Source organism: Pyxicephalus adspersus, chromosome 6, assembly GCF_032062135.1.
Source record: "Pyxicephalus adspersus chromosome 6, UCB_Pads_2.0, whole genome shotgun sequence".
NCBI lineage: Eukaryota > Metazoa > Chordata > Amphibia > Anura > Pyxicephalidae > Pyxicephalus > Pyxicephalus adspersus.
The window spans coordinates 71,149,964-71,177,275 of NC_092863.1; the positions used below are offsets into that span (position 1 = coordinate 71,149,964).

The window sequence follows — 27,312 nt, forward strand, 5'->3', positions numbered from 1 at the left end:
AAAAAAAAATAAGACAGTGTCTTATCATCGGGGAAACAGGGTAGTTGAAGGAGAGTTATAGGTCAGCCTCTAATACTCCTAGTCAAGATGGTTCTAAAATCGTTTGGCCAGCACATATTTTTGCAGCATTAGGCTGAACTGGTAAATTACAAGTGGCAAACTACTGATTAGTGGTTCAAAAGCAGTGTGAGGGTGCCTGTATGTCTGCTAAACCTAAAAGTGTTGATTCAGTCTTAGTTGACTGCTCGGTACCAAATGCTAATAGCTCAGTGGAAGGCAGGTATTTTGTCATTTGTCTGCACTACAATTAGCTTTGTTTCACTTGTTAGTTATATGCTTATAAGCATAAAAAGCATCCATAATCACAATAACGAGGGATTACTAAATATTAAAAATGAGTAAAATGGCTGGTAAAATAGTAACATTTTATTACATTACTTGGTATGACTATGTCTGCCACAGGTCTGAGACCAGTGTCAGCTTTAACTCCAATAGGGACTATGGGGCAAGTCTTACAACTTGTGACCTCAAAAACTGATCTTAGAAACACATTGAAATCCTAGTACCTACTTTACACTCTGTAATTGCAAGGACAGCTGTCCATTTTGTGCCTGCTAAACTCTCCTAGCATTATGTAAGAATTGCAGCACTTCTAAAAATTGTTGAGGTGGAACAATCACATTTAAAATCCTGTAAATATCCTCAATAGACCCTGGCTGGTCTATGTAGTAATCTAAATGGTCAGTGATTAAGTATACAACCCTTATTTGCCACTCCCCTGTGCTATTCTATAATGACACATTCTTCTGCTGAGGTTGCAAAGCCAGTATTTTACATTGCCTAAATAACAGAATATTATTTTGTAAATGAGTATTTTGCCTGTTTAAATGTCTTGCGACTTGTAGCAGGAAAATGAATTAATCTGTGTGCACCCCCTGGGTATTGTGACACCAAGGTAAAACCTGGAATAGGCAGATTTATCCATGCACAACATTTAGCAATTTTTAGCTTCTACAACAAGAACATACATGGTTCCATACAATGGATGAGTGAAGTTACTTTGTGTCAGTAACATATCTGGCAGCCTACCAAATGTTAATTTGCTTTTAGCTACTTGAGATTAAATGTAATTCCTTCCCTGAGCAGTTTTAAAGTAAGCAAGCATGAAAGCATTTTCTGAGTAATCTGGGAGGAATTGACATTTAAATGAGTTAGCATTACATCTGCACTTTAAGGCTATTCATTTCATAGATAAATTAACTACATTATTCTCTCTTTATCTTACGTTTTGAAAGAACTTCATCAGCAGGAGAAATGGCAGTCCAGGGTCAGCTAAAACTGCTCTTATCCCAACCATGCTGTAATTGGAACTTGCTGCTTGAAATACTGCTGCATCCTGATTGTCTTGTTGCTAGAACTTTGCTGACTGAATCAAGTAAGTGCACCTTCCATTTAGTATATTAGATTATGTATATGTGTGTCTGGGCATAGTTTTATGTATGTTCATGCGTGTCCATACTGTCCTTTTTAAGTAATGAAACTAGCTTCAAAGAACAAGTGAAGCTTGTACAAAAGGGCATATTTTTGTATAAAAGCTTCTGACAAAATCCTACAAAAGGGCACATTTTTGTATAAAAGCTTCTGACAAAATCCATAGGGGTCTGTTTATAAAACAGTAAATCCAACACTTAATGACACATTACCTGTTGGAGAACCTTGCAGGTGCAGTAACTGACTTTCCAAGGAATGTTTTAGTGAATGTCAGATTCACTGCATTATAAATAAACCCCATAGAGCTGTTTTTTATGTTTTACTTTTAGTAACTATATTACACAGTGCTTCAAAACAACTTTGTGGGCTTGTGTTTCCTAGTTGTTTTTCTTTTTGCAGAGTTATCACTTAATTATTTAATGCAAGTGAAGCTGTCAGTGTTCACTGGCTGTGGGAGAGAATTTGGTGATCCAACATATTTAAACTCCATGCACATTGTCTCCTGTTAAAGAGACACATTGGCAACTTTACTTCTGTCTAAATTATAGACATCGGACATGCAGGCACAATCCAACAGCCTGAAGATCCCTTTTAATAAATCTTTACAAAACCATTGTATGAGTGTGCACATTTATGTTTTGAGTGGTTGGGTTTGGGGCTTGGGGGGTTATAGTCAGATTCCAAGAGTGTCAATTAATTCCAATTGGAAAAATATCAACTGTCTGATATTCTAGACAACTTTGTGAGGGTTTCTGGTGTACTCTACTTGTATCTTTGCAGTTTGGGACATTTTTAATTTGTAAATATCTCTAGTCATCAGTTGTCATATATTTATCATGAATGTTATATAACTTTCAAAGCTCACTGTGACAATTAATATTTTTAAAATGTAATTATTCAGTTCAAGTTTTCAGATTGATCTACACAGCAAGTTTTTTTTTTTAACTAAATACTTTACACAAACAGATCTTTAACAGAATATTATGTCTCAATGGTTAGTAATGGTTATGAAAACACACAACAGATAAATGCTCTAATTTTCTTTATCATTTTTTAGTTATCCTTCATCATGGCTTATATTATTAGGTAATAAAGAAGGTTGAGATGAAAGAATAGCAGTGTTTCTCTGAAAGTACCTAATTGCCTACACCATTATTAATACATACTCTTTACCTTGTTCCAGCACTCTTCACTGTACGTATGGACCTTCCCACAGTCTTTGAGCCTTTCTAGCATATGTGTGAACCTTATTCCAGGGTCCCTATCTTAGGACAAGTAAAAGCTAGTAAACTTACGTGAATTTAACTAATTTAAAGGGCAGCAACTATCAGACATAAGGAACCCTACAACTGCTTCAAATCTTAAATCCAAATTCTTAGGCACACCTAGGTTATCAATAAATAATAATATTATATATATCAACTTTTACAGTTATTATATTATAAAAAACATTTTTAGATTCCTGTTTAACCTTAACTGGACTGACTTCCAATGAAAATCCAAAAAGCAAACCGTTTGAAATATTAGTGCAGAATAAATAGGCCCGTAAAAGGCAACTTTATTTATCTCTGCTCCAGCAATGCAGGCTTTGTGAGTTCCTCTTCTGGTAAGAACGTCATCTCGTCTGCTTCTTCTGGGTTTGGTATATTTTGTCATTTGAATTGACCAGGCTGGGTAACAAAACATTCCATGCACAAATGCTGAGATTTGTACACAAAGCTATGAATATGCAACTCATAGCATATATCTCAGAGTTTGTGCGAAGGAAAGTAAGAATCCTTTATTTCAGTGAAAAAAAAACCCAACCAGCCATTTAAGGGGGAGCTGAAAATTCTGTATGGTGTTTGCAGGATTGAAGTAAATCCATTTTTTTAATGGCTACTTGGCTTAGTTCAGTATCAGCAAAGATATCTGCTCACAGAACCTAATGGTGGAAATCTTCATATGTGTACAGGATTAATTAGATATTTATTGAAAGATTATAGTACAATGTATTGTCACCAAGTGCTATTCTATAAAATGTGATTTAGATCTGTCATTGTTAAGTGGTCTAACATTAGTTAGAAACACAACATTGCTTCAAATTCTGACTTTAACTCATTTTCTCAACTGTGCTCCATTCATTTAGCTATTCAAATACCTGTCATCATCCAAAAAGACTGACAATTGTTTGATCAAGATCACATTACTACCCTTTTGCTCTCCTGTATGGAGTTCTGCTAGTTGCTTTAATTATCACACGGATAAAGTGACAGAAAGCATAAATCCATTGACTAGCCGGGTCCTTGTGTGACAGAAGAATATGTGCCTTCTAATGACATTGTGTACTTAAACCTGCAGAACAAAGTGGCCCACAGAAAACCTAAATGCTTTTCTTGGAGAACATTTCTAGTTTGTGCATATTTTATATTTTTGCATGAATTGCCAGATGTGTGAAGTCTTGTGGTAAACGTATGTATGGGATTATGTGTCCCATTACTGTGAAACATCAACATATTGAATGCCTTCAGGGAAGTCATGATGGAACAAAGAATATGTGCTCTATGGTTACAAATATTTTTTTGTCCAGAAAATAGTATATATACAGTAAAATACTTTTAGTGTTATAATTGGGAAGTATTACTTACAAGTAATCGAAACACAAGGTCATTAAAGGCTCACTTAGATGGGGTGATTTAGATTTAAAACAAATATTACAGTTTTCAGTGATCAAAGCCATAAATTAAAACGTATTTTTGATTTTGAACACATACAGCAAAAGTTAGTTTCAGAAAAACACAAAAGATTGATTTGCAAACTTTGCTCAAGAACAATAAGTAACAGGTTCGTTTTCAAGATCCTTATAAGTGTTTCTCTGTCAATGTTTTGGATTTATGTATTCTGTATCATTGGCTTGTGGTACTGTTTTTATTGCTGCAACATGTGATATTAATGCTAACATGTCATGGATGGTAAGCACTCCTATGCCTGACAGTATGAAGAGAAACAACCTTCCTCTTTAATGCTTATCCTTTATAGTCCATTCTGCAGGCTGGACCCTGGACCTAAATTATTATTTACCCTTTGCTTTGTTTTAATCAATAACATTTTTTTTTCAGTACGGGAGACTGAGTGTCTGGAATCAAGCAGTTTTGAAATAACTGTTGACCAGAACAATGGCAAAGAATTGCCGGAAGTCATCCTGACAGTTTTCTCATACTGTTCTTTTGCGCCTTGGTCTTTTACTGTCTTGTTGGACAAATACATGGATCAGGAGCTTCTTTGGGACTCCCTCTGTAACCAGACAGGTACAACAGCAAGTTGATTCTATCTGTATATGTAATGGCCAACTTTCACTGAAGTAAAATTAACAGGCAATAATGTAGAAGAGTGATGATATTGGTGGCTGCTAAGGCCCCTTTCATATTTGCAGTGGAAAGCCGCATGATTGGCTGCTCCGGAAGGCATAGCAAACTGCTATTGTGTGCATGGAGTATTTGCATAGGGTAAATTTTGCTATTTTGAACTGTCACTGTAGGGGTTCATTCATGTAGTAGCATTTGGTGTTTAAAGATAAGGAATTTTTAAACTGGTTTCATGAATAGACTGGCACTTAAAGGTAGTAGGTAATTAAAAAAAAAAACATCTACGCTTCAAAAAAAATAATTTAGAGTAACAAAGATTTTAATGTCATAAACATTCATGTAAACGTCATCAATAACAAAAACTCCTTATTTTTTAGTTATTGTTTTTAGTAATAGAAACTTTCTGAGGTTTTTATTGAGTTTTTTTATTGCTGTATCCACCAATATAACATTTGCATTGACCTTTTACCCGGTAAGTATACAGGATGAAAGGGAGAGATAGTTTTATACCTAATCCACTAAACTAGCAAAACCATCAACACTACAGACATACCAACATATATACAATTTAGTACATATTCTTTAAAAATAACCAGGTATCCAGTATTATATATGTAAACCAGGAATTACATTAAAAATTTAATGTTTGCAGTCATAGAATTGCTAGTGTTTTAATTAGGGCTTCTTAGATAAAAGTATGAAAGTTTACATGTTAAATTTGATTCCAAAAATACAGGTATGAAGGTGTCCAGTATAGTATGTTATGTTTTCAGTGCTGTTGGAAGCATAGCTCTGTGGAGTGGCAGCAGTAATATACCTCTTTATATTCTGTCATTTTGCTCCTGCTTTTCATTTTCTGATAGCTGGTGAGTCACATTGCAAGTGTGAATATCTGGTAAAATGACCAGCATTTCCATCTGCATGCAATCCACATGCCAGAAACAAGTCTGTCAGTGATGTAGAGTTGAGATGCAGCAGCTGTCACAAAACTAGAAAATGCAAGACGGCACAACTCTAGTTTACTTAGTCAAACACGGGACTTGATGAGATGGAAGAACATAAAATACTGTCTCTTTTACAAGACATGCAAACCCAGATGGCTTGCAGTGTGTTAACTTTAGCAGATTACACCATGTTACTTGTAAATCCTTTAGAAGCACTGAAGTAATTACTGTCCTTTTTAGAATTGGCATATATACTGTATGTTTTTCAATTGATCAACTTATGTAACACCAAAAATATGAACATATTTAGTAAACTGGCAAAAAATAAACATTGTGGGCACTGTGTATTTTGGGTTTCTGTTAGTACCAGCTTATCTGTGATTCTTTACAGATGGATGTGTTATTTTCATCCACCAGATCAGACAAACCACAGTCACGTAAAAAAAAAAATGAAGATGTAAAAGCTGCTATTTGCTGTTTAGAGTGATCACTATTTATTTCAGTGTCATTATTCATAGTGGGTGATGGATACAGAGCGAAATTTCCAGTCAAGGGAACAAACTTAACTATTCAAATTACCTAGGTTATTTTTTTTTTTTTTAAAGGGTTAGTCCACCTATAAGGAATATATTTTTAGATTGATCCATCCGGATGAATACTGCAAATGTTAAATCGCAATATCCACCCAGGATCATTTAGTATTTATTCCTACCTTTGCTTGTTCCAGCTGTCCTAATGCATTATTCATAATTAAAATAAAGAATAAAAAATGGGGGGCTTACTCATATTAGGCACAGCAGATGTGCATATCCAGAAACCCAAATGTAGAGATCCCATCAATAGGGTCCTAATACATATAAATGAACTGGTGGTGCACATCAATGCTTTGCACCAGTTTACTGGGGGTGACGGCCAGAGCTGTGGAGTCCGAAGCAATTATCTTGTACCTTGGGCCAGAGTCAGTAAAACTGCTTTAACTCCACAGCCTTGGACTGACAACAATAAACTATGTATGCACAATCTGTGTCAACAAAGCCATTTTTACACTCAACTCAGGTAAATGTAACAGGTTGATTGTGGAAACCATTGTCCTTTTATTTCAGGAAGTGAACAAGGATCTTCATGGCAGTCCCATCAGGCATTCTTTCATGAAATCTGCATGTATTAGAGCACTGAAATCACTTTTTGGAAATTTAATTAACTTGTTTAAGTTTTTTTTAAATGTTAACATTTGCTGGTGAATGTTGATTTGGCAGAGTGAATAGACTTCTCTTTGCCTGTAGTTGCTGAGAAGATGGGCAGTCTTTTCCAGAGCTGTTTTGGCTTACTTTGGTATGGTATTCCAGGCCCTACCAGCCTGAGTGTAATATCAGCATTGGATGTGGATAACAAAGGGCAGAACTCCACATCCAAATGAGCCTTGTTTAATAGAGACATTTTTTCTAATGGGTGCTCTAACCTAAAGTCGTTGCTGTAAAAACATTTTTCCAAAATAATATACACACATCGTGGCTTCAAAAAGACCTAATCTCCAGACCCCTTCACTTTTTTAATTTTGTTATGTTGCAATCGTATGCTACAATTGTGTATATTATTTTTTTTTCCACATTATTCTACATTCAATACCCCATAATGACAAAGTGAAAGCAGAATTTTAGACATTTTTGTAAATTATTTAATAGAACAAAAATCACATTTACAAAGGTATTCAGACATGTTGCAACAGCACTTGAAATTTAGCTCAGATGCCTCTCTTCATCGCTGCTGAGATGTTTCTGTACCTTGGTTGAGGTAAATTAAGTTGATTGGACAAGATTAGGTAAGACACACCTATCTATAGAAGGCCTCATAGATAACAATGCATATCAGAAAAAAACAAGTCAAAGGAACTGCCTGTAGAGCTCAGATACAGGATTGTTGCAAAGCACAGATCTAGGTAAGGCTACAAATTCTGCTGCACTGAAGGTTCCCAAGAGCACAGTGGCCTCCATAATTCTCAAATGGAAGACGTTTGGCATAACTAGGACTCTTCTAAGAGCTGGTCCTCTGGCCAAACTGAAAAACAGAGGAAGAAGGGCCTTCATGAAAGGGATGAACTCGAGCCTAATGGTCACTTTGACTGAGCTCCAGAGATGGTGTGTGGACATGGGACTATATTCCAGAAGGACAACCAATACTGCAGCCCTCCTCAGATTTGGGCTTTATGCCAGAGTGGCTAGACCGAACCTTCTCCTCCGAACACATGAAAGCCTGCTTAGATTTTGCAAAAAAGAACCTGAAGGACTCTGACTATGAGGAACAAGACCCTTTGAGAAACTGTGAGGAACAAGAACTCTGGAGAATTTGCAAAGCAGAGTGGCAGAAAACCCCCCCAATCCAGGTGTGAATAGCTTGTTGCATCATACACAGAAAGACTTGAGACTTCAATTGCTGCCAAAGGTTATTCAACTAAGTACTAAGTTGAGGGTCTGGATCCTTGTGTAAATGTGATATTTCATTTTTTTTTTTAATAAGTTTACAAATGTATCTAAATTGTATAATTGTGTTTTCACTTGGTAATTATAGGGACTGTAGATTAATAAGGTAAAAAAAATGTAAACAATTGTAGCGTCAGGCTGCAACATAACAAAATTCAAAAAGTGAAGGGGGTCTGAATACTTTCTGAAGCCACTGTATATGCCAAGAATTGTGAAGTGCAGTGCTAGAACCTTAAACATATGGTGTATTATTTGTTCATGATCATTACACAGAATTACATTTAGATATATGCATTAATAATTGAAATATGAGTCTTTGGGGCACATTTTTGGAGGAATCTGTGGCCCTCCCCAAATTTTCTAAAATGAAGACAATAATCAAAATTCATACACTATAAATACGTATTATATATGTGTATTTATTTTTTATTTCTTATTTTTTCAGCACTTACTAGCAGAAATATAGTGATCAAGTTCTTAAGGAGGATCCTCCTAAATTCGGTGAGAGGCATAGTGAATGAGGTAGCATCTTTCATCACTTCCATTGAGCCCAGCAATTATTCTCTGTCCGGTTCACAATATAATGTTCCTGAGAAACTGCTCCACGCTCTACCAGAGAAATGGAACTTCAGCCACTTGGATGGAACACAGGCAAACCATAAAGGTAAATGTGAAGAAAGTGATTGGTTGTTTTAGATGTAAAAAAGTTTGTTAAAATCATTTTTGTGCCATCTGACATTTAGTATTTCACAGAGATCATTGGCTATAGCTAGGAACATAACAGTAGAAATAACAAACAAAAACAACCTATAGCTGCAAGACCTATGCACTGCAAGAATAGGGGCAACACTTTATTACACTATATTTGTACTTTGTAACCCACTACTGCCTCCATGGACAGGAAGTTTTTTTTAGGTCTACAGTAACAGACCAAAAGAAAGCATATAAGAGAAGTTTATTTTGGTTTACATACACTTTCAACAAACTTCTCACAGGATAAATTCATAGTTCTGGAAACCTATAATAATAATCTCATAAGAATGCATGCCTGTGTATTACTAAGTGTCAGATTTGTCATTGTTACCTCTGAATCATTGATGAAAGAATTAAAAAGTCAGTCATTTTACTTCAGGATAATTTTATTAAATAGATGATTAGAGGTAGCAAGTAAATTTTAAAAATGTAGAATGCGTCAATGATATATTAATAACATTAATTTAGTAGATGAGTAACCTGTTTAAGATTCTTTTAGGCTGGGTCTACACAGACTTTTTTAAAAAATGCATGTAAACGCTCCTACGGCGTTTAAATGCGTTTTTATGCACTTTTTATAGAATTTTAAAGCTTGCCTTTAAAATGCTGGTAAACGTCTATGCCGCATTTTTACCGCATTTTACGTTTCAAGTGCTTATAAACTCTGGAAAACGCCGCATTGAAATCAATGGAAGCGTTTACCCACGTTTACTCAATTTGTTCTATGTTTTTGGTGTTTTCTAGCTTTAGGCCGCGTTTTAATTTTTTAAACGTTGCAAGCAGCATTCTCAGATAACGCACCTAAACGTGCCTCAAGAAAACGTCCTGGTGTAGATTCGCCCATTAGAATGCATGGGAATTTCAAACATGGGCTTTTAAAGCCTCAGGTTAAGCGATGGGGAAAACGTCTGTGTAGACTAAGCCTTACACAGGTCTTCAGGAACCCCAGGTAAAAAGAAATACCCGTGATGTTCTCAAATGTATACATAAATTAAATGGTCCATACTAAGATTCAAAGGAAATGATTCACAGTGTAGTTGGCGGGGTTTTTTTTTGTTTTTAAGAATTCTAAGTTGGCTAGAGTCTCATTGGCTCACTTTTATGATTTTTGGTGGTATTATTGGGCAACTGCATTCAGGATTATGTTGTTTTCCTTTTCATTAGATCTCACAAGACTGACATCTGAAGCAGTCTCCATTGTAATCAGTAAGCTACCTACAGTTATTGCCTGCTTGCTTCCACCAGTAAAGTATTTCTACTCTTTCTCTGAAAGAAAAATATCAGAGCAGTACTCTTCAGTAAGCAATTTGGGAATACTTGTGTGGAACATAATTAAAATTATATGCCATGTACTAAAAGACGGAAATGCCACAGAGCAGCTGACAAATACCACCATGTCCAGATGGAGCCAAGAGAGACTTGTTTCAGTTTGTGGGTGCTTAGAAAGGATTGCTGGATTCAAGACCACTAATTCCAAGGATGAAATCCAAAGAGTGTTTGAAGATCTAGAGAAAGAAAAACCTAAGTGGATTGCAAAACAACTGCTAAAGGCCAAAACATTGAGCTGTAAATGGTAGGTTTAAAAGGTGTGCTTTGTATGTAAAACAAATGATCAGATTTATTATTTAGCAGATACAAAACAATACAAGAATATGAGCCATAGTGATCTTATGGGATCACCACCACAGCTATAATCAGCCACTGTAAAGTTTAACATTTTACTACTGATAAAGTTCAGACCACATCCAGAAATCAAATTTGTCCCCTGCCCGTAAGAAGGGTTCAATAAATTCTAAGAGGAGTAATGAAATATTACATAAAACTGGATATTACAGTAAGTATGCCAGTTGACCGTCTTTTTTTTTGCAGCTACCTTATGTTCAGTGGGGCCAATCTGGACTCCCCTGATATCTCCATTGGCACAAATTGTTCGTAGGAGGGGCTCCAGGGTCAACACAAACAGCAAGGGAGATAATGGGCATCTCTGTCTCGTCCCATTGGTAAAACAAAAGGAGTGGGAGAGTTCACCATTAACCCGTACTCTGGCGCTGGGGGAGGAATACAACGTTTCTATCCAGTGCAGAATACGAAGGGGAAGACCCAAATGTGTCAATGTGGAGAGCAGGAATGTCCAGTCCACCCGATCAAATGCCTTCTCAGCATCAGTGGAGAGGAGCATTAGAGGGGTGTTGAGTATGCGCATAGTTATTAATATTCAGGGTACGGATCGTGTTGTCCCCGGCTTACCTCATCGGGAGAAAACCGCTTTGGTCAGGATGGACAATATCATTCAGTATTGGAGTCGGCCTATGCGCTAATATGCTGGCAAAAAGTTTCAAATCACAATTAAGCAACGATATTGGTCTATAATTGGAGCATAGGAGAGGGTCTTTGTCTAGTTTGAGTATCACTGATATGTGGGCCGCTAATGTGTCAGCAGGAAAAGTGTGACCATCAGTGAGCGCATTTAGCGCTAAAACTAAATGCGGGCCTAGTACTGGGAAGAATTTCTTATAGTAGGCTAATGTAAGACCGCCTGGGCCGGGAGCTTTCCCTGATGCGGGTGGGCGAATTGCCACTTGTAGCTTAAGCAGTGTTATCGGTTTATCTAATATCTCTATAATGTCTGAGGACACTGTCGGTAAGTCGGAGGCACTGAGATTCCTGTATTGTGATCTGGCGGTTGGGAGATGACCTACCACTAGAGTCTCCTCGTAAATTATACAGTAGACTGTAATAGTCATGGAAGGTGTTAGCAATTTTAGGGGTGGCGTGTGCCAGGGTGCCCAAAGAGGTTTTGATTTTAGGGATATACATGGCCGCCTTCTTAGACCTAAGCGCCCTAGCCAATGCCCTACCACAGTGGTTGGCATGTTCATAGTAGTACCAACGACCGTCTGGATCCACTTTACACAAAGAGGGGGACCATGGAAGAGAACCATCTATTAGAATGCTAACTCCCCTGGATTTAGAATCGGGTGAAGTGCTGTGATAACTGTATTTGGCTTGTTTGTTACGCACGACAGTGATTTTGTCATGGCGGAAGTGTGTCTCTTGCAGAAAGACAATATGGCTTCTGCATTTTCGGAGTGTATTGAATAGGACTGAACGTTTTGAGGGAGAGTTTAATCCCTTAACATTCAGAGATGTGAGTGTGATAGTCATAATTCCTGTGGTCTAACGGTAAGGTATGAGAGGGGGAAGGGTGGGGGAAATTAGTAAAGAATAGGAGGAAAGAAAGAAGAAATTAGGAAATCAATAAAACAAGGTACACAAAGAAGAAAAAGCAGCGAGAAAACAAAACAACCTAAAAGGAAGAAGAAATGGAGTTCTAGGCCCTAAACCTAGGTAAGTAAAACAATATACCACAACACCGACCTCCACAAGAGGCTGGGTGTACCTATGTGGGGGATAGTGTAGGCAAGAACACTATGAGCCGCTGGCTCACCAGCAGCAGCAACATAAAACACGCATATAACTATAAGTAAATCACACAGCTCTAGTAAGTGAAACCAGGAAGATATGGCGTTCCCAAAAAACAAAGAGAGGCGATAGTATTCTAATCTTACAAGAGTAGAAAGGTTTCACAGGACTGAAGGTCCCAAAGACATTAACAAAAACAATAAATAAAGGGCATACCAATAATCGGGCATAATAAAGTGCCCAGCAATACACAATGCAGGCTACTACAGGAGCCGAAACAATAACCTAGCTTCAAAGGTATCATGTAAACAGAACAATAATAATAACAGTAATAGTACTGGCGGTAGGCAGCCATCTGGGAACAAGGAACCACTGAGACCATGATGGGCTGTCGCCCATACTCAATGTGCACCAATGTCACCGCAATAACAGGAATCCGCTTCCGGCATAGGAGGTGTGCTCAGATCAGGACATAGATACATCACACAGGAACGATAAGTTTCTGGGGAGCTATAGATATGCATTGTAATATATGTAGGAGGTAGACAGTGGTGGTAACAAGAGTCCAAATATTCAGCAGCAGGAGAAATCATAGTTCATGTGAATTTGAGGTATTCCTTCTCAGGGGGCGCTGAAGAGTGGGAGAGCGCCGTCTGCGTCGGGCGGAGGTAGATGATCTCGATCTCAAGTAGATACTTGGGAGTACCTCTAAAATTTCCAGCCAATTAGGAACATCAATGGGATCTGCGCCCAAGAAGGTAAACAGGGCCGGTAGCTGAGATGGATTGTGCAATGTAAACACAGAGTTGGGTTTGGTCACTATGAGATGTCGTGGATGTCCCCATCTATATCGGGCACCGTGTGTGGTAATGTAATCCAAAAGTGGCTTCAGTATGCGTCTTATCTGTAGCATGTGAGGGGATAGATCCGGATATATCTGAATACTTGCACCATCAAAATCAATCGGCCCCTTCTGCCTTGCTTTCTGAGCGATCTGCTCTTTAACTTTGTAAAAGTGCACCCTGCATAGAACATCTCTGGGGCAGTCAGGTATTCCATCTCTCCTCACACCAACCCTATGTACTCTATCCAATTCTATGCGCTCTGAGGGGGGTCGGTCTAAAAGGGTGTTAAAAATGGCAATCACAGTGTGCTCCAGGTCAGGCCCAGCTGTAGCTTCCAGGAGTCCCCTTAATCGTAAATTGTTGCGTCGGCCCCTGTTTTCTTGATTGTCCAAACTGAGAGCCAAATTAGAAAGCACAGACTTCATGTGCAGTTGGGCATGTTCAAGCGTGTCTAATCTAAGGGAAGTTTGGAAGGAGGAGGACTCCAGGGAAGTTACCTTAATATCAACTGCTTGCACTTTCTGATATATCTGTTCAATCTCTGCATGAACAGAGTGCTCTATGCGATGAGCCCAGGATTCTAGCTCTGTTTTAGTGGGTATAAATTTCAGGAGGGCTTGTAATTCTCTGGGCAGCCGCTGAGGAGAAGACACTGTGTCTGAAAACTCAGCTGGGGAATCAGATGACAGAGAGGAGCGTGCAGGAGAAAGAACTGCAGGGATCCCAGCTGGGGGGAAAGTCCCCTCTTCACTCACCCGATCAGCAGACTCCACGTAGTCAGCTTCACTTGCAGATGCAGAGGCCATCTTGGGAGCAGTTCCTCCTGCTGAAGCTGCCGAGTCTGAAGGAAAATATTTGTGTAAGTTGTCCCGTTTAGGGGTTTTCCCTGCTTCTTTATTCTTCTGCTGCTTAGAGATCACTGAGTGGGGTGGAAAAAAGCTGTGTGATCTGAAGTATTAGCTGTTATAGCCGCGGTGGACACAGAGCTCCAGGAAAGTGCCTGCTCACAGTGCCATTGCCAAGCCACGCCCCGTTGACCATCTTTTACCTAACATTTATGCATTTATAGGGTGACAGTCATAAAAACAAATCCAAAAATTATGTCTGACATACAGCTCATCCAAAAACTTTATTCCCACTGCAAGAACCTATTCCAAAGGAACCCTTTTTTCTATCTTATCAGCAAGACTTCCTTGTCCCAGAATACCATTTACTATTATGGGGATTGGTAAAGCCTTCACTACACGAACAAGCTATTTCTTCGACATTATAGTGAAGAAACCATCAAATCCCCCCCCCACCCCCACACCTGAGTGCTCTGTAACATGGTTGACGCATACTATTATGGTCTGTAATACCCCTGAGGAAGCCTAATGGCCAAACATGTCGGAATTTGGGATTATTTCACTGTTCGAATGCTGTAATATCCATGATTTCTAAACTGTGGTCTTTTATATGATCAATACATTTAAATGTTGTTGCTAGGAGAACTTTATTTTGCATTAAGACCTTTAGGCCTCATGAAGTAATGTGAGCTCATGGTCTATATTGACATGCTATACTCCTTTACTGTATGTATTTTTATATACAGCAATACATATTGTTATTTTCCCCCAAAAAATGTTTTTTTTCTTCTTTTCCTCCTTCCTACATATTTGTTATTAAATAATTCCACTTGTTTATCTTAATATGTCTAGTCACAGTACATTAACAACATCCTCCTCCTAAAACTCCAATACGTATTTCCTAAAATGAATGGGTCTGTGTTTGCTTTAGCATCTCAAAACAAGGGAAGCTGAGACATTTGAGAAGCACATTTCTGTATTTTATGACCCCAGAACATTAGGGTTTATCTGGTGCACCAGTGTTTCTATCTGCTGCCTATCAGGAGACAGTACTCCTGATTTTGTCATTCCCAATATGTGTCATAGTGTTCGATCAATGAGGCACCATATTTCACCTGAACCATCTGTTGCTAGCACGTAGCTGTATTTCTTTGCTCCTTTGACCTCAAAGTTAGCGTGATCTTGCATTTGTCTCTTTGGTTGCTGTCTTTATTTTGTTCCAGACTACACTTGCTCCCCCTGTGCCAATTATAGTCCCCTCCTCGATAGGCCTGCCCAATTTGTATTTTACTATGAATTTTTTATTCTTTTTGTAATACTACCAATGCATCTTTAAATATTCCAGATCTCATTAAGGATAGTTGGTTGTATGTCATCACTTTGTTGTGTTAAAACAAAGTGTTAAAGTTCTTAAAGCAATTTTTATCTTGTCAGTTGTTACATTCTTGTCCCTATACTTTTCAGACATGAAAGATTATATTGGTTGTATCTGTGTTGTAGCAATATAGGTTAGTTATACTCCTGTGACTGTTCTCTATACTTGAGTCTTAGAAAGTTCACAGTCATTGAGGGGAATATTATATCTAGCAGTAGTTAGTCGAATTTAACTGGACCTGTTCTGGTAATGTTTACAACATATTTTTACTGTGTCTAAGCCACTACTTACGCTCTGATGCCAGAAAAAATACCTCAGTATTTATATACACACAGGTAGGCCAGACACCTTCATCCAATCAATATTAAATGTGACAAGGCAAAGTTTTATTGTCCAAGAACAGGGTGGGATGTATGATTGTTGTGGAACCACCCTTTTTCTAGTTGCATTGCCTCAACCTTGTTGCCTGCAAGTCTTCATAGGTTTTGGTTCTTGGTTTTTCATTTCTGAACTCATGAATTGTTGAATCTCTGTGGTAGAGATGTTTCACATAAAATACCATTTTAGCATCTCAACACAGGCAGTGGCTTGACAAGCTTTCGACATTACAAGAACATATGTATCTGTATAGAAAGTAATGTAGGTTTCCCTAAACTAGTATTTTTTAACTTTGAAAATGTTAAGTTATATTAGATGGATATAGAGTCTGCCACACACAGGTTGAATGGTGAGAATGCAGTCCTCTTATAATGACAGTTTCCTGCTGCAGAAAATAGGCGACTGATTGTCAGTGAGATTTGGCAGCAGAAGGGTAAACATAACTGAGGCTATTTCTCACAGCAAAGCAGATGCTCACATGAACAGTCTTTGAACACAGTCTTAACATAAGTTCACTTACAGGGCAGCTGGCACGGTCGTAGACAGGAGAACGGGTGCAAAACTTAACTATCTGAACCTTGAATACTCTTTGTCTGTTATTCAGTTGTCACTTCTATTCATTTATTTTACTCATGGTATACTTCTCACCCACAGTTCATAGAAGCACTCCCAGCTCTTTGTGGGCATTTACCAGCCACCACAGCACTCTGAACTTTACTGCTGAATACAGAATCTGCCTCTTTTTACTTGCAGATACACAAAGTAAATTTAAACCCTAACCCATCTTTTTCTGTCTCCTAAACCCTCACTACTTTCCATCACTCCATATCTCCCCTCCTATTGTGTGAGACTTCCTCCACCTCCTAGATTGTAAGCTCTTTGGGGCCGGGTCCTCTACTCCTCCTGTGTCGCTGTCTGTTTCTGTCCGTCATTTGCAGCCTCTATTTAACGTACAGCACTGCGTAATATGTTTGCGCTATATAAATTATGTTTTTTAAAATAATAATTAAATTATATTAAGTTTTTTTTTATATAAAATACTATTTTCATCATATATTTTATTCTTTAGGGGTGCCTGATAAACAGACATTGATCTTTTGGGAATACTGTTTTATTTGGTCACCCAAACACAGTATATAAAGGTACAGATGTTTCTTGTATAAATTAACTAGTGTAACCTTTCATTTATTTTTGTTGTTTTATATCCATGCTGCAAATTTCTGGTAGCCTTTATTTTTGGAGACTTCATATCTACATGTATGCGCTTCAGCATCTGCTGTACATCAATTTTTAGAGTGGGTTTCCTGTCAGCAGCAACAGTGGAACATGCGTGCACAATGCGTGTTGACCTGACCACTTTTAATATCCACTGGAAGAGTGAATACATGTGAAGGAATTACATTGGGTTCTATTTTACTTTTAAGCTATTAGACAACACATCACATCTTAACTTACAGTTATATTAAGACCAATGCAAATTCTTGTTCATGAATATTAGTAGAATTTCTAACTATGCCTAGGGTCCTCTGTGGTTTATCAAACCCTGTGTACTCCTCACTACTCCACTTAACTGTATTGTCATCTATGGTTTTAAACTGTGCTTCTACATTCCTTTACAATTGTATTAAATGTTAGTATAAATAACTAATAAGCTTTTCCCTTTTAAGACGATTCATGTTTTATTTTGATGGCATTGGCTCTTAGCAGTGTAGGAAGGGATTTCAGTGTGACAATAGTCAGGCCTTGAAAATCTTCCATAGCATGTGTGGATGACCAATGACATAATCCACTATACAGGAAACCTAATAAATGTGGAGGAGGCAGTCACTGGCCTCTCCTTCTAAAGTTGTTGGCTAACTAGTTGTCATGCTGATCTAATAACTTTGTGTGTCTGATTGGAAAATAAGCAGATGTGTTTTGACTTTGTTGTCTGCATAAGTGTATCAGCATAGTGAGTCCTAAAAACATGGGGTTGAGCGCAAAGGACAGGGGACTAGCATATTTAGAAATGAGCCCAGTTTTGACAAAATAGACCAGGACATTGGTCATTAGGCCTTTAAGCAAATAAAACCAAATATCCCCTATGTTTGTGAACAGACTTGTTGTCTAGGGCAATGACAAGAATGTTTTGCCTATCATACTCCACTGGCTGGCAGACATTACCATGTACAAAGACAATTTTAACCAACACTATTTAGGAGGAGATCAGTGATGACAGCACTGGTTTCCTTTCAATTTAGGTGTTATTTTATATGAAGCAGTGTTTTCAGGTAAAATGAGTACCATTTATGAGGACTATTGGCTCTCTTGGGCTCTCTTGGTATATCATTTTTCATTGGATGTCTCTTTAGATCGAAAAGTTCCAGGTTACAAAAACATACTGTTCCACTTCTTTCCTCTACTTCTTGATTGTAATAATTATAACTGTTGTTAGGACATTACAAAATTCATTGCATTTCTAATATTGTAAATGTCCAGATCAGAACAAACAATTTATAATTGTCTACTTTCCATTATGGTTTAATTTAATTGTATGTTACATTTTGGCACAATCCATAGGTGAACACAAATTGAAATGTCCCTCAATTACACTAGAGCTAGATAACAAGGAAATTTTATATATTTACTGTGATCTTAGCAGTACAATGAATTTCACTTGGTTTACTTTAAATATGACTTTGACTTGCTTGAATGAAAAAAACTGTATGAAGTATCAGCTGTGTACACTGCCTGTCTTGTACACTGTCTGGAAACATTACTATTCATTAAAATAACCTTCACTTCAAAGTAACACCCAGGCTGTAAACAGTCATCTTGTATTGTAGAGAACACGCTGCCCCCAAAAAAGTAAGGAAATGTCCGTCTTTGCAAAGTAATTTGTGGCGTTGAAGATTATTGTTTTTCATCATGGTGACCCTGACTTGGCTGGCTGGGTGCATATACAGATTAAGATGAATGCAGTTATTCCTTGGCTGAGGTCTGCCTCTTTCAGGGCACATTCTCCCTAATGACATGATTGATAGGCTGTACCAAATACAGAGAGGAACTCATTAATCATAGCACTGACTGAATCCAATCATCTGCTTCACCTGCAAAGTGATGGACAGGAAAGGATACAATTTGGGTGATACACTCCTTTGTCAGAGGGCCCTCAACTTTTTCAATGTCATCCTCATACATACACAAAATGACTCTGATAAAATAAGGTGGTATGAATCTGCCATGGCAAAGAATAGCCTTAAATGGTCCAGCTAATTTAATAGAAAGGTTTATGTAGTTACAGCAGCCTTAGCACATAATAGAATCATAGCGTACAGTAACAAAGGTAAAATTATAATTCCAGTTACTTTAGGCTATTATTTTGGAACAATGCAGAAAAATATATAGTGCAAAATTTGTTTTACTGCCCAAAAGATATCATGAATTTGGTTCACTGAATACAAAATCAGTTACACTGAGAAAATTGCATCATGATATATTATTATTTAGGGGTGCCTGATAAATAGATATTTATCTTTTAGGAATTATTTTTGTTTATGCACCCAAACACAATATATAAAGTTAAAGATGTCTTTTGTATAAAATAGAAATGTTACAGATTCAACGTAAAGTAACATTGGACGTGGAAGATTACACACAGAAAGTTGCTTATTGGACATACTGTTTATTTAGTGGTCCTAGTATTGCTTGTGAGGACTACCTACAATGTGCTAACATTACAGTGGGGAAGTGTGACAGCTTTTTTCTTACCAGTCAATATTTGGACTCAAGCTTCTGTTTGGAAGTGGATTTAATAATATTACATTACTTTATTCTTTTCACTATTTGTGCTGCATTAATGTATAATTCTGTTGCCAATATTGTTTTTTTTGTTTTTTTTTAAACTTTATTTTAAATTTGACATCCAAGAAACCAACAGTAAACATTACAAAAAATTGCATGACATAGTCAAAACATACAGATGACTATCGGTCAACAATATACTGAACATCATAGGTAACTGAGAAATCTGCATAACATGGTCTCCTGGAGGTCAGCATTTTGTAATCTTTGTTCAAGGAGCTGTTGTTTTTTTATATATATGTTGCTTTTTAATTATTCATTTTTGGGTTTTTTTAAGTATAATAATAAGATCTCTTACTGCGGTTCTATTTTATTTTTCGTCATTTAGCAGTATTGTGATACTTCAATAACTTATGTATGTACTAACATTTTACACTTCACATAATTAGCCATATTACATATTGGGGGGTAAGACGGCTATTTATGTGAACTGTAAAATGTTAGCCAAAGAGGCCTACATACACCCTGCCCACACTGACCACCTTATTAGGTACACCTTGCTAGTAGTAGTTTGAACCTTGTTTTGCCATCAGAACTGCTGTAATTCTTTGTGGCTTAGTTTGAACAAGGTGTGGAGACATTCCTCATGGATTTTGGTCCATACACATACGTAATAGCATCATGCAGTTGCTCCAGATTTGTCAGCTGCATAACTATAATGCAAATCTCCCATTCCACCACATCCCATTACACCCAATAATGGAACCCCCCCATTATACCACAGCTTTATTGGATTGGGATTTGCTGACATTGAAGCAATTGAGTGCAATGAACTCATTGTCATGTTCAAGCAACACGTCTGAGATGATTTTAGCTTTGTGATATGGTGCGTTATCTTGCCAGAAGTAGCCATAAAAAATTGCAGCTACTCCCAATCTATTCTACAGGTTCTCTGCTTTCAGAAATTTTTAATAAAAAAATAAACTTTGGGGCTTTAAGGTAATTTTCTGATTTAAATTGGACATTGAAATGTATCCAAATTTGAAGGAAAAAAATGATGTGGTGGTAAAAAGGTTTAGTTTTTGTAATGGATATCTAAACATTACATACAATTACATTTTGTAGTGATCTGTATTAATTGGGCAACTGATAATTTAATAAAGAGACTCAGCCCTTTCAGATTTAAAATTTGACATGATTTTCAGCTTGGAATTACGATTTGGGAATTTTTCCAACCCAAGACCTGGGGTTTTATTTCCAACCCGAGACCCGGGCCCAGACTGGGAAATAGTTTTGAATAGTAACTAATATCGTATTATAATGTATAATTAGTATACTAATATAAAAATAGTACCTTGTGAAATCAAAGTTTCCTAAAAAAAAAAAAGTCTTGTCGTTGCATTTTGCCTAATTTTGACATGGAAATTTGTGAAGGTCAATGTAATGTGTAAGCAATTGTAAATGGTAGATTGGTAAAAAAGAAAAAAAGAAAAAGGGGTACTGGAAAATATATCAAAATTGTATTGAGCCTTTTTGAAAGAATGTTCTTCCTTCATTAAGCTTTTCTAAACTTCATTAGAAACACATCAAATTTACAGTGGTGAAAAGTATGCTGGGAAAACTAAAATGTTTTCATTAGTCAAATCTTTTTGCAAAGCAGATTTTGAAGGCTTGTTTACCTAAACTGCTTATAGGTAGGTAAATCTGATAGAATCCATATTCCCCATGAATCAAAATATACATTTTAACCCACCACAAATAGGCACAAACAATTTCTAATTGGAGCACAACAGCGTGAGAAGTCTATGTTTGTATTTATTTTGTGCTTGGCAGTTAACATGGTGCTAGACAGACATGACTGGAGGATGACTCACAGGTAGACAAGACAGAAATAGCTCTACAAGTAATTCTAGCAAATGAAACACCCAGCTCTGCTTATAGCAACAAAGAGACTTGACTAAAATAGCACCATAATTTTATTTCCGTTAATTCATTTGGAGTTTTCAAATTTGATTAAAAAATAAGCATGCAAAACATTACATTTGATAAGCTTTTTTTCTTCAAAAACATTTTTTTATTAGGTGTGAAAACAAAGATCCTGTGCAATAATTAGAATGGCTATGGAGTTGATTTATAAAATGGGAACTAAAGTGAAATTAAGTTGCTGGGTATAGCAGACAATGAGATTTATGCAATAAACCTGAAAAATGCTCTTGAAAACTTGAGTGTGGATTGGTTTGGAAAATAGAACAATCTAATTTTTATGTGCCAGCTATGTAGAAAGAAACAGCAGATACTGGCAAGGTTTTGGCCTATTGACGTTTTTATTTGGAGAATGTTTCCTAAACCTTTTACACAGTCCCCTGAACTTTTACTGAACTTCATCTGTTTAAATTACTACATATAAGTCACGGTCAACAGAAGGATAATAAAGTGACTTCCCTTCACACTATAATAGCTGTTTGTAGATTCACTCTTCTTACTTGTCCTGGTGACATGGTATGGTAACATGCTTTAGCACACTATTACAAGAAAAACTAATATTGTTAACTTTATACTTATTATATATAGGGTTGGTCACCACTCTAGGCTACGTTTACACTGATGGCCTTAAATGCACAGTAACCACTTATAGCAGTTATAAGGTAGCAAAATCAGTTGTTTAGCTGTCCTAAAAATGCTATAGATGTGCAAAGTAACAAAATTACAGTATCCAAGTGGCCCTTTTTTGCCTCGGAGTAGATGTTGTTACTGTTCTGAGAGAATGGCGCACATTAGAACCAGTCAGCTGATGCTAGAAATAAAAATGTCAAAAATGAATAAAAAATAGTTAACAAATAGTTAAAGTGGCCCTATCACCAAAATTACTTTACATAAAGGTGTAGGCAACCCCCTTTATGTAAAGTAAAAATTAATTTATTCTTTAAAAAAAAGTGAATCCCCTACCCTTCTGTCTTTAGCGCCACTGCAGTGCCTTCTGGGATACCCACTTCACACATCCCAGTAGTGTTCTGGCTGAAATCGGGCATGCGCAGAAGCAAAACCTGGATTACAGGACAGTGCGGAACCCAAACGAGGACAGCACTGGAGGAATCGGGGGCTCTGCGGAAGTAAACGTGTGATTTTTTTTTTTTTTTTTTTGGTTTAGTACCACTTTTAGTGGCATGCAAAGTCATTAGGATTGAAAAATCATCTAAACATACAGAAATATTGACAAGATTAATAAAATCATCATGTTTCTGATAAATTCCAGCAAGGCATTTAGTATAATATCTGTCTGTAAGATCATACAGCCTTCATCAGCATAGTTGTAGGTCATGAAGAAGCAGGGAATTTCTGGGCTCAGAGATTGCTGATTAAAGCTTCGTTGACAAAGGTACCCTGATTTTCAGACAATAGTACATATTGTTAGTTTCAAAGTCCTAAAAGACACACGCTTCACTGTATCCTACATCAGCTGAAAGCATGATTCAGTTTAATCCTATTTAAAATTGGAATGGGTAAGTTTGAATCCATGCTGATCAAATTTAAAACAAACCTTCTACCCAAGTAATTTGCAAATGGGAGAACCTGGGTGATCCTGCAAACCTGGCATGGATCTGTCCCAGGACTGAAAACATTTGCCAAATAATAAATGTTTTTTAAGAAATTCATTTTTGAAATCCAGGTTTGCAGGATCACCCATGTCTATCTTCTCCAGTCATAGAGAGCTTGAATAAATAAGGCCTACAGTGTTCAAGATCAACAATCCCCCACAACCTATTGATACATTTTAGTTTCTCTCTATCACTGCTATTTCTACATCAGCTGGTATAAAATGCATCCCAGTTCCAGGTATGTGAGAGCATGTAATCCCCCATGTGACAGTTGTCGTGCTATGCAGTATGACAGTGATGACATTTGTCTTCAGTTGCTTGCTTAATATTTCAAGCATCACTACTAAAGCTAAGCAAAACAGTGTCACCTTAATGCTTTGCTTAACTTTATTTCCTCTTTAAACATTACTTCCATGTAATTATTCTGCATATTTATCCAATGTCCCCTGACTTTCTCATTGTATCCTCAATGTAAACAATGAAATTCAACAGCTTAGCAGATAAGACCAAGAACAAACTGTATTTCCAAAGCAATCATGCAGAATAAGCCTGAGTGTATTAATTTGTTACTTTTATAGTCACTAACCTTTTGACACTAATATGTTTTTCCTCTTCTCCTTGATGTAACAAAAGACAGGTATGTTTAGGATTACACAAGATCAAGATTGGGTATTATACAATGAAAACTAAAATTATTACTTTGTAGATAGACTATAAATATTTGGCTTGAAAAAATATTTAGCTTTAAAGATGATAGTAATTTTCTCAGAGCCTGAAAACCTGTATTTACATTGACCGGGGGTTTTACAAATTGGATGTGCAATGGTGATTTGTGTGCAGATTATGCTACACATGCGTCCATGCCAGGAGCAGCACAGTTCATGAGCAAACTAAAAGGATTTTATTGTTGTATCAGAAATATCTATTGCCATACACTTTTTCCTTTTTCCAGTGACTTTGCAATGCAAGAAGACAGTTCAACAGAAGAAGTTCAAGGCAACAGACTCGATTTGACTGAGCAGAAAATAAATATGATGGTACTGGATATCTGCCACAAACCAGGTGGCAGCGAGTACCTGAGGCAAATTCATCACATCATCCAGCTCAATGAGGTAGGGAAACTGCCTTTTTGCCGAGCAATTAGGTGTGTATTGGGTTGAGGCAGAGTATGCTGGCAGCTAAGCGTTCGTCAAAGGCACGGTAATACTTTTTAAAGTGAATAGCAGGCCGACTATTGCAGTAGAATTCTGCATATTTACATTGGAATGGGGTTTGTCTGTTAAAAGTTTTATTGTGTGAATATTATATATATTTTTTATTTTGCAGAAATATGATGGCAAACATACATTATTTTTGTTCCTGTTAAAAACAAATTTGTGAGTGTGTGCACTTGTGTAGATAGAAAAAAATATACTCTATATACACACACTGTTACATAGCAATGTGTACTGTATGTGCATCCAAGGCCATGGAGGAAGTTCAGTTTTTTTCAGTAGTCAGTGCAGGTACATATGCACTAATGTTTTGTTGGTACACATTTTAACTATTCTGATATGGAATTCACCACATTCTGTAAAAGTAATGGCCCTATGTTAGAAGAAAATGAAAAGGCAAATGCAGGTAGCAAGTAAAATTGGTCAGTCATTGTATCAAAGAAACATTGCAATTAAACTAAAATCGGAAAGGTCACGTAGTTGACCTTTTTTTTAATTTAGTTTATTGCATTCGAAATTAGCAATATTCCCAAACTTCTTCTACACCCGCCTTTTTTGTATTGAATAACCTTCCTCTCGTGCTCCAAGGTCTGAGAAAGGAGTGGCCTCCTTTGATGAAAAGCAGTGTCGGCTACCTTGAAATCACAAAAACATACCTTAGCTCTGGCTCACATTCTCCACCAGTCAAAATATGAGGACTGGTTTTGTATTTTACAGCAAGAAAAAAATGGATGTTTGGAGGAACAAACTACTCCAACATTTTTGTAAAGCTTGTGTGAGTAAGATAACATCCCCATCCCTTTATTTATGTCTTCAGTATTTTAGTTTACTGACATCTACGTGGAACTCAACCCAAACAAATGCCCTCTATATCCCCTTTTGGTAAAGTGATTTTTACCCTAAAGCTGCAAATAGTATATCAATATTGTTGTAACGTCAATAAAAATGTGATGATATTATTACGTTTTATTAGAAATACTGAAAATATCCAGGCAATGAGCACTGTATGCATTTTATGTTGAATTTGTTTATTTTATATTAAAGGTATTGTAGAAGAAATTGAAAATTGCACTGTGTTTTGTCTTGCTTTCCTTAGGTTACATACATATGTCAGATGATTCTCCTCCGATAATCGCCTCAGGGCCGGTATCAGACGAGAATCTGGCACGTGTACAATGCTCGTCTGACGCTGTTCATGGATTTGTCCTGGCGGATCAACAATCGTAATACAAGTAAAGGAGTAGAAAGCAAAGCAGGGTGCCTCTTCATTGTTCTCCCCTCTCCATAGAGCAGAGTGGTGCTGGTTGTACAGGATTTGTGCATGCATCTTTCAGTCTTTTGCCATTGAAAAGGATAGTAAAAGATCCTTTCCAACGACAATTATTGAATGTGTGTGTGCAGCCTTAGACATTGTTATTTATGGTTAACTTTTTAAACTGTTTTCTTTATTTGTTGATACTACATATGTTTTGAAAAGGCTTAAGTAGTTGTGAACAATATAGCATAAAATAATGAGTTATCTTTATAATGTAAAGATGCATGTGAAATGATGTTTTCCAAAATGGACGTTGTCTGTGCTAATATCTCTGCTGTGTGTTTTGCATGTTAGGTCTACTTAAATGAGGTATTGTCCTCCAAACATTCTGAACAGGCAAGTTCACAATCAACAGCATTTCATTTGACCCTGACCAGTCCAGAATACCGGCTTTCATCCTTCAATCCTCTGCATTCCTTCGCACTGTCTGATTTAAGTGCTAGGAGTGAGGTAGGAAACTGAACAGCCAGATAAATTGTGATAACTAATATAATATATGGGTCCAGAAACTGATAAAAGACAGCTAAAGTCTCAATAAATGGTATTTAATTTTGATAATCTCAAATATCTTATTCATAAGGATTGATTGTGTTTTTTCCAAATAATGTGCTTACAGCCATTTGGGCAGATATCATTCTGCTTTACAAGTGTATAAATTATTTGGTGCAGTTTTATTATATCTTTATGGCATATAAAGATCTAAGCTTTCATGTAATGTGACCATATGTTAAAACCTTATTGGGAGGGCTATGTCTCTGTTAAGCAAAGTTTATTTTAGCATGCATCACCTCTAACAATCACATTTTGATGACAATTTATGCATATTGCACTAGTCTTTGGGTGCCCGGAGAACTTTGGGTGCCACATTATCTGGTCTGAACAACGAGACCGTTCCCCACCAAAAAAAGCTAGGGAATTCAGAGTAGATGAGTTAGGGAGTGGTGGTAAGAAGATATTAGTTGGTTTCTGAACTTTGCTAAGTTTGATAACACATTGTAAAATGTGTGATTTGCAGTTGGCTCCATCAGTGCTTGTTTTGTTGTGCACAACTAGCATATGCAAGTGGTCACTAAATACAGCATTAGTTGGCCTGAAAAGGAAAAACAGAAGTTGGGTTCCAAATATTCAAGGTGTATTCAAAATATTAAGATGTTTTCAATATAATTTACTTTGCTGTTTCAAGTGGTGGGACCCTTCTCTCCAATACTATTGTATGTGTGTAAAACACAAACTTGCAAACGGAGACATGTTTTAGATACTGTATACATATATGTTGGTATCTGAAAACGTTCAATTATAACCATTGTGTAAATAAGCGTATATTTATTGTGCAATCGGTCATACATAACAAGAGTTTGTGATTCTCATTCTCTTAGATCAGTATGTGAGCCATCTGTTTATTTAAATTCTCTGTACCAATTTTAGATTAGAACCATAAAATGGCTTCTAATTAAGATACATCATGCAATATAAATCCCAGCTCCCCCTCTGTTTATTTCCTGGTAAACTTCTTGCTGACAGTAGGAAAT

At 36.9% G+C, this 27,312-nt stretch overlaps 1 protein-coding gene across 2 annotated transcripts in view; it reads left to right on the top strand.

Moving 5' to 3' along the window:
* The window catches only part of KIAA0825 (KIAA0825 ortholog), a 224,331-nt gene that overhangs the window by 72,211 nt on the left and 124,808 nt on the right, over positions 1-27,312 (top strand). For both annotated transcript variants that reach the window (XM_072416151.1, XM_072416152.1), the window contains exons 13-18: positions 1,296-1,435; positions 4,590-4,778; positions 8,702-8,920; positions 10,174-10,582; positions 24,207-24,366; positions 26,078-26,233. In XM_072416151.1, the coding sequence (XP_072272252.1) occupies positions 1,296-1,435; positions 4,590-4,778; positions 8,702-8,920; positions 10,174-10,582; positions 24,207-24,366; positions 26,078-26,233 (1,273 nt within the window). The remainder of the gene's footprint in view (positions 1-1,295; positions 1,436-4,589; positions 4,779-8,701; positions 8,921-10,173; positions 10,583-24,206; positions 24,367-26,077; positions 26,234-27,312) is intronic.